Source organism: Phalacrocorax aristotelis, chromosome 5, assembly GCF_949628215.1.
Source record: "Phalacrocorax aristotelis chromosome 5, bGulAri2.1, whole genome shotgun sequence".
NCBI classification, from domain to species: Eukaryota; Metazoa; Chordata; class Aves; order Suliformes; family Phalacrocoracidae; genus Phalacrocorax; species Phalacrocorax aristotelis.
The window spans coordinates 37,888,203-37,896,257 of NC_134280.1; the positions used below are offsets into that span (position 1 = coordinate 37,888,203).

At 44.3% G+C, this 8,055-nt stretch overlaps 1 protein-coding gene across 1 annotated transcript in view; it reads right to left on the reverse strand.

Annotated features, from left to right (window-relative positions):
• The window catches only part of ZNF804A (zinc finger protein 804A), a 158,216-nt gene extending 157,677 nt beyond the window's left edge, over positions 1–539 (reverse strand). The window contains exon 1 of the mRNA XM_075093991.1: positions 206–539. Coding sequence (XP_074950092.1) covers positions 206–316 — 111 coding nt within the window. The 5' untranslated portion in view covers positions 317–539. The remainder of the gene's footprint in view (positions 1–205) is intronic.
• Positions 540–8,055: the final 7,516 nt, after the last annotated feature.

Here is an 8,055-nt window from a genome sequence, read left to right on the forward strand (position 1 = left end):
GGAGGGGAGCCCGGCAGGCGGGAGCTGGGGGCACCGCATCCCCGCGGCCGTAAAGGCACCAGCGACCGCGCAAAAAGCCGGCCGGCACCCCGGCCGCCTGCATCGCCGGCGGGGCTCACGCAGCCGTTTCCAGTTAGCCGGAGACGCGGCTCTGAAGCGGAGGGAAGAGGGGGGGCGGGGGGAAGGCAAGAGAAGAAGCCATTACCAGAGTTTTGTTCCCGTTCTTGCTGAGGGGGCCTCGGAAAACTCCCTTGATGTTGCGAAAGTGCCCGTTGCTGAGGTGCGCGGAGCTGATGACAATGTAGTAGCACTCCATGGGGCCGGGGCCGCCTCCCCGCCGGCGGCGGGGCGCTCAGGCCGGCCGCGGCTCGGCGGGGAGCGCCGGGCCGGGCCGGGGGGCCCGCGGGGCGTGCGGTGCCGGCGGCCGGCTGAGGGACGGGGCGGGAACGGGGGCGCAGCCCCTCAGACTCGGCGCGGCGCCGGCTGCCGGGGGAGGAGCGGCGGCGCGGCCGCGGCGGAGCCGTCTGAGCTGCCGCCTCTGGCAGGCATAGTGTTATTATAGCGAGCTGCCTTGCCGGTCGGCTGCACTGAGCCAATGGCAGGGAGCCACTGGGCTGATACCGAGAGCTGTCAGAGGAGGACATCTGTCACACGCCGCCTTCACCGCCACCCACAGCCCCCACGCCCCGCTGCCCCCGCCGCGGACGGGCCGACACCCCCTGCCGGGGCGGCGGTAGGTAACGCAGGGAGAAAGGGGGGGGCAGACCCGTCACCCCAACCGCAGCGAGCGCCGGAGCCCCGCAGGTGGGGTGTGTCCCCCCGGAGGGGCCCCCCTTTCCTTTTTTTTTTTTCCGGGGGGGGGGGGGGGGGCCGCACCGCCTCGGGCGCACGAGTGGGGCTCCTCCGGTGGGGGGGGAGGGATGACCGGGGTTGCGCCGCCCCAAGCCCAAACCGCCTGCCCCTCCTCCAAGCAGCTTCCGCGCCCCGCCACCACACCCTTTTTTATTACATATATGTCTATATATATATTTAAAGCATAACGCGGCAGGCACCTTAACCTTTCCAGGGCGGAGCAGCCCCCGCTCGCTGGGCCGGTCCCGTTAGGGGGATCGCTCGCCGCCCCCGCCCGCCGCTCCCGGCTCTGCTGGCCCGTGACGGCGTAACGGAATGAAATCGGTCATTTCTCCCACCCCCGCCTAGGGCAGGCTCCATCCCGCCCCTTCACCGGGCTGCAGCCGGTGCAGCACCCTTTCATCCCGCCACGGGGGCTGGCCGGCAACCACGGGGGGGGGGGAGAAATCGGGAGCGTACCGGCAAAACTTCTGGGTCACGGCGTGTTTTTGGTGCGAGTGGGAGGAGCGGCGGGGAAGGGCCACGGCCGCATCCCCCCCGGGGTCCTCGCCGCCCCGCCCGCCGCTACTCACGGCTCTCCCGGCGCGGCTGCTGCCCGGCCCGGCCCGGGGGAGCCCGCGGAGGCGGCTCTGCCCGCCCGGCCTCGCAGGGCCTCGGGGAAAACGGGAGTAACCACGGCTGGTGGCAGGCTCCGGTGCTGCCTCTGCGATCCGCGCCCTCAGCCTTAACGCACGGGTGATGTCCTCACTCCGTTTTATAAAGCCCCGAGCAAACTATGGATTAAAAAACATTAGGTACATCAGCATGAGGTAACTATAATATACATCACACTCCTTCACCATCATCAGCGTTTCTGTCTTTTTGTAGCACACAAACGGGAACTCGCTGCCAGAACCAGAATTTGTCACAGTGTAAAACATGTCTAATAAAGATTCTCAAGTCAACCCCCCCCCCCCCCCCCCCCATAGATCTCACCAAGAGGTCTGTGATTTGCAGCTTTGTCACATAAGACTTGAAACACTTTTAGCTGGCTCATCTTCCAGCCTGCTTTACCTTCATTCTGGATTGCAATAATCAAGATTTATGGGCTGAAATTCCAGTGCTAAAAGAGGGAACACCTTAGGAAAATAAGCCCAGAACCATGATGTAACATCTGAAAATGTCTCTGAGTCAGCATTTACTGCTGGCAACATTATACTACCATCCTATCATATTGTCCTCCAAAATAAAACAACTGCTTCCAGGAAATTTGGCGGGGGGGGGCAAACACTTTCCTGGCAGAAATTCCCATCTTTGCGGTTTGTATCCCTGATGAAGATAGCCCCAATTTATGAGAGGTGCCCTCCTCCTGTAAGTGTTTTCTATTGTCACTTCCCTTCATACACAGTGAAGGGTAAATTTTGACAGCTGTCACTCATGCTTCAGCATTTTCAGTACTTGGGAAGGAATCATGGAAGTGGCAAAAGTGGAAAGTTTTGACAGCTGAGACATAGGTGAGAGATTTTGTCACTTCTTATTACAGCCAAAAGAGAGGGTGAAAATATGTACACACACATAATAACGCTATTTTTCTGCTTATGAGTATGTACACGTACAACCAGAAATAACCAGCGAGTTTATTACAGTGTAAAAATGAAGTCCATATCACAAATATTTGATAGATTTTTACAACACAGCACATTTAAGGCCCGGTTCCAGTTTTAGACAGGATCACGGGTGTGATTCTCTTTCAAAAATGTTCTAAGTTTAGGTAGGATAGGGTCATGAAAAGACAGAGAAAGAATAACAAAAATATGAAAAAAAAAGTTAAAGAAAAAATTACATAGTTCCTTTCTGGGAATAAACATATTCCAGCTTGGACTAGAACAACAACTTTTTCCACCCGTTCAACGCCAGGACCGTCTGCCTGGGAGTGCGACTCCTCGCAGACGGTCTACTCCACGCATCCACCATTTCAAAGAACGAGAACATTTTTCTCTGAAATATGTGCACTGACCATTTCATTATACGTCACTGACCCATTTAATTACACTTACTACAATTGTACACAGGCACTTTCAGGGCTGCATGGCCACTCTTTGGCCTTTCAGAGGCATACAGGCACTGCTTGCATGCTCCTGTTAGCGTACGAGGACATGGGAAACGTATTGTAGCAACAGAGAAATAATCTACTCCTGTAGCTCAGGTTTGAAAGGGTCAATGTACTTGTACCAAATGACAGTGCTTGAAACAGCTTTAAAAGCTCCTATAGCTTCTGCTAATGAAGATTGTTGTCCTCCTCGTAAGACCACTTGCTTCCTCCAAAGCACTCTATAAAGAAATGACAAGTTGTACTAAATAGCACCTAATAAGCAAAATGTGCATTTTCTACTCCTACTTATTCTGGTTGGCTTCATTTTTTTCTTTTTTCCTTTTTTTTTTTTTGGCTGCTTCTCTGATACTTTGCTATCTCCAGTTTTCCTTCTGTGTCTTCCTTTAATCCTTCACTATACTTTTCCTCCTTCATTCTGTTTCACTATTGTGATCACAAAGGCTCAAGATGCTTCTTCCTTCCCAAATCTTTGGGTTTTTTTAAATCTTAATAAATTGCTGATTTCATCAGGCACTAACCCCTGGCTTCTACATACCACCAGTCTTACCTATTTCTGTCTCTTTCCTATTCGCCTGGGTAAGCATCTGGGTTTTGAGCCGTGTATACTGCTATTTATTCAACTCTCTGCCTAATAATAATAATAATAATAACAACAACAATAATAATAATAATCAGCTCTGCTGATTTATTCATTCTCTTATTCTCCCTGATGCTTCCTATTTGGAAAAATCTTCAGGGAGTTGTTCCTTTATAAAACTGCAAATATCAACTCAAGAAACAGCCCATGGATTTGAGAGACTTTCTTGAAAACATGTGAACCAGAAGCCAGTGAAAAAATTACAATAATTCACATATACTGTACTGGTTTTCTGCCCATGACAATACTCAGTATTCTGCATTATAGTATTTAATAATATTCATCATTCAATAAATACTCCTGGCATAATAGAGAAAAAATATTCGACAGTGTAAACAATCCCCTTCTGATTAACAGCCTTTAAAGCGTGGCATACAGTGTGTGTTACCCCGTGAATATATCCTGAGAAATCATACACTCACTGCTGAAACATATCCATCAGGGATAGAAAGAAATATCTGTGCTGTAAGTCACAAGAAACTCAATTCAACTCCCACAGCAATTCTTATTGAATTCAATAAAATTCAGTTTATCCTAAGAATATCTCGTTGTAAGTAATCTGCTGTCTGAGACACACCTTTTTACCAACTCCTGCACTTTCAGTCTCCTTTTTTTATTGCTTTTTTTCCCCCCCTTTTCAGATAGCCTTGCACGTTTTTCCCCATTTCAGATGTCTGCCATCCTTGCATTAAGCAGAAGGAAGAATAGGAGTATCCTGTGTATATTTTAAACGCCATTATGGTGTAATACATGTTATATGCTATTAGAAATGCATTCATTCATCTGCTATGGGAGTGGTGAAGCTAGGAAAAAGGGAACTGGGACACTTGGGTAGCCTTCACCGTATGTGAAGAGTATCAGAGCGGGTTCCCTATTTCAACACATGAGCTAAGTGGAGCGCTGGTATCACAAAAGCTAAGGAAAGGCAGTAGTGACTTCAAGCCCCGCATCATGCAGTACATCATGGGCTGTACCCTGCAGCCCTCAAAAGTCACAGGGAGAGGACTGCAAAGGCTTAAACTAATATTTCTGGTTGATCCCAAAAGTAGCAACAAAGATTTATTAAAACACACTGTATTTTTTTCTTTGCTCCTTCAGCCCTCCAAAGCATGTAATTTTATACCACAGCTCTTGAACAGCTCCAGGAAGAAGCTGTCTGGCAAAAATTACACACACACCCTCTTTTCACATATCCACATGGCATCTCTATCTATCCCTGAACAAATTTATACGGATGAGAGATGCAAACGCTTTTCCACCCCTTCTTTTCCAAACTACCAATACTACCACTGTCTGCTTTAGGATACAATTGGGAAAAAAACCTTTCTGTTGTTATTGAATCAAATACCCTGTTCCTCTGTATCTTCCCTTCTTAATGTTCACGCTGCAAAATTTCCCCAACAGCTGATGCACACTCCTTTTTTTCTTCCCTAATCCCTCCCTAATGAAAAAAACTAAAAAGAAAGAAAGGAAAATTTTTAAAATGCAAATGACACTCTGGGTATGAGGTGACATCAACAAGTAACTGATGTACCACAAAAGCATTAAATAACAGGAGACTTTTACAAGGGCCAGAAAACACCTGATGGTCCAACCAAGGTAAAAGAACCCTCTGCAAAAGCACCTGTTGCTCATTTCAAATGTTGAAAATACAATTCACTCTGCTATGTTAAGCACCAACTTACAAGCAAATCCATTATGCATGCTTGAAGAGTGGCTCTACATGACAAACAAATGGACCCAGCAACTACTAAATGAATCCTGAGAGATACAATGGAATTAGAGTTTCCCAACATCCACTCAACCCAAACATCCAAGTCAAGACCAAACAGAACGAATGAAATCAAATTATGAAAAATCATATGACAAAGATTGAGTCATATGATCTCACCAAGGGCAATACCTCCACTTTTCACAACTGAATGCTATATAAAATCCTCTTCAGCTTCACTTCTATAACAATCTAGTGCAACAGTGCAAGGAACATCTTTCAGGACAGCACAGAAAAACTCAGTAAAAAAATATACCCATCCATATATTAAAAAAATAAATAATGCAAAAAGCAAGTAAGACCACACAGTAGTTGCAATCCCACAGAGTCACCAGCCAAAACTCCCTAAAATCCACCAGGCAGGTTACATATCTGGCACAATATTAAGGCCAATGAGACATTAACTCCATAAGCAATATCCAAAGAGATTTCAAGCAGCCCTTCAGGGCCTTGTACTTCTCTGGAAAGGCAGTTGACTACATAATAAGCACCAAGTTTTAATTTTTACCAATTAAAATTTTTCACTTACCTTTAACAAAGCAAGTTTTAACTGGTTAAAGAATACAACACTTCAAAGATACTTAAGAAATGAAAGGCTTTTAACCAAAATAAACAAGGCGTCAAGAGAAAACCTGGAAAACAAAAGCAAATTAGTAAATAAATAGGAAAACTGTTCATTTTGAGATCTAGGATAGCAGATGGGTTGTGGCCATTTATCAAAAGCAGATTATTTTCCTTGCCAACATCCACACAACTTTTTCCAGAGTTAAAAGATCTGGAGTCTAAAGAACTGATAAAAAGTCTTCCACAGTCAATAGGAAACGTCATCTACAGTGAGCTTGGGCTCATTTACTGAAGTAGTAGGTATTTATTTAGGAAGAAGCCCTGAAGTTCACCTCAGGACTTGGCATTAGCTTCCAGCTTTTCCACTGGGTGGTGATAATGAGATCAAGAAGTTCAGGAAAACTGCTAATAGAACTCAGAACACAACCAGTATTCATTCATTCTGTCTCTATGTATATGTACATATTTTTGTATGTGTGAACATGTATACCTACCTATGTGTACACACGCAACACTGGAAAGGCATATATTAATTAGTCTTAATGCCACAGTAATGAAAGGATGAATAAAATAGTTTCTAAAATCTTTCAAAGGATGAAAGAAAAATTTTAAAACATTTTGGGAAGGACTAATATACTAACTCATCGTTTGCTTCTTCAGCATTCAGTTCAGCAACAGTTGTTCCTCAGTGTAAAAGCTGAAGGCAGATGGGACGGCACCGATGGCAGGTCAGAAAGTAGCACTATATTATTCCTGAATGAGCCAATATAAATTAGAGACCCACTGGGGAAAAAAACTCCAGTGATTAATATTTCAATACATTTCATTGAGTACAGCATATGACATGCTATTATGGCTTCCTTTTTCATGTGATCTGTAATAGCCACAGAAAAGAATAGAAATTAAATTAAAAATTATGCGTTTACTTTCCTAATACTACACATTTCAGTGAGATCCAATTTTTAGAATGGGAATGTTTGGCATCATCTGAAAGATCAAACCCCTTTGCAATATTTATGGTTACAACCTCCCAATTTAAGACACCATAAATCACATCAGGCATTAATTGGTGCACTTTCACAGGGTTCTTTTTCTAACAACACCAGAACACAGCAGAATATTAAGTACGTGGTGGGTAAAGAGGTTTCTAATACTGTGTAATATGACGTATCGCCACATACAATTTAGGTTGTACCCCTTTACATCACAGCTCATATAAGGAGCAGGTAATAGTTATATACATATATAATTGAAGAGTTTGTTTTAAACCTTCACCAGCAGTGAGGTTGGTGATGATAATTAAGGCAGCCCTAGCTTTACCCCGTGGATCCTGGGCATTAGAGCACACAACACGCATTGTCAATAGCACTGCAAGGCTTGCTTGGGAAAACGAACCAAGATCCAGAGGCTTTCAAAGCCTTATGTCTACATCGGTTTACTGTTCTGCACCAAAGTTTCATCTCCTGATTTTATCTGAATAGACTTCCATGGGTAATTTGCCTTTTTTACCGTACTGTTTAAAATGTCTGTAGAACTCCTTGCAGGGATATATACGAGCTGCATGATGCATCATAATAGTAATTTTAAAACTCCACAATTTTTATGACTTAAGATTTAAATACAGGTAGATACACGCAGAACAGTAATAGTCTTGAAGTACTCATTATGGTCGTCCTGAGTGGTGCTTAACACCATCAACTTATTGTGTGAAAGACCCTGTTTACTCATTAGAACAATTATATGTTTTTTCCTTAATAACTAATGACTTACCAATCTGTCTGTTGTAACGAAAGAATATAATTACAAATAGGTATGTGAAAAATACTGTCAAATAATTTAATCCAACTTTCAAAATATTAATAACCTATGTGCTTAGAGATAGCCATATCAAAATAGCCTTGAGCATATTATAGATTACTAGCCTAAAAATATTCCATTAAAAGGAATCAAGTCAGTATTGTTCTAAAAATAGAGAGGACTTCCAAAGCCCAGCATATCGGTTTTGGCATTTTGACAATTAAAAAACGTCTACATAATTCATTTAATTAAGTAAAAACTTTGTCAGTAGCTCAAGCTATATAAATCATGCAAAGTTTTATCTAAATGTACATTTTGTTGGGTATCTGTAAAACTTGTGTA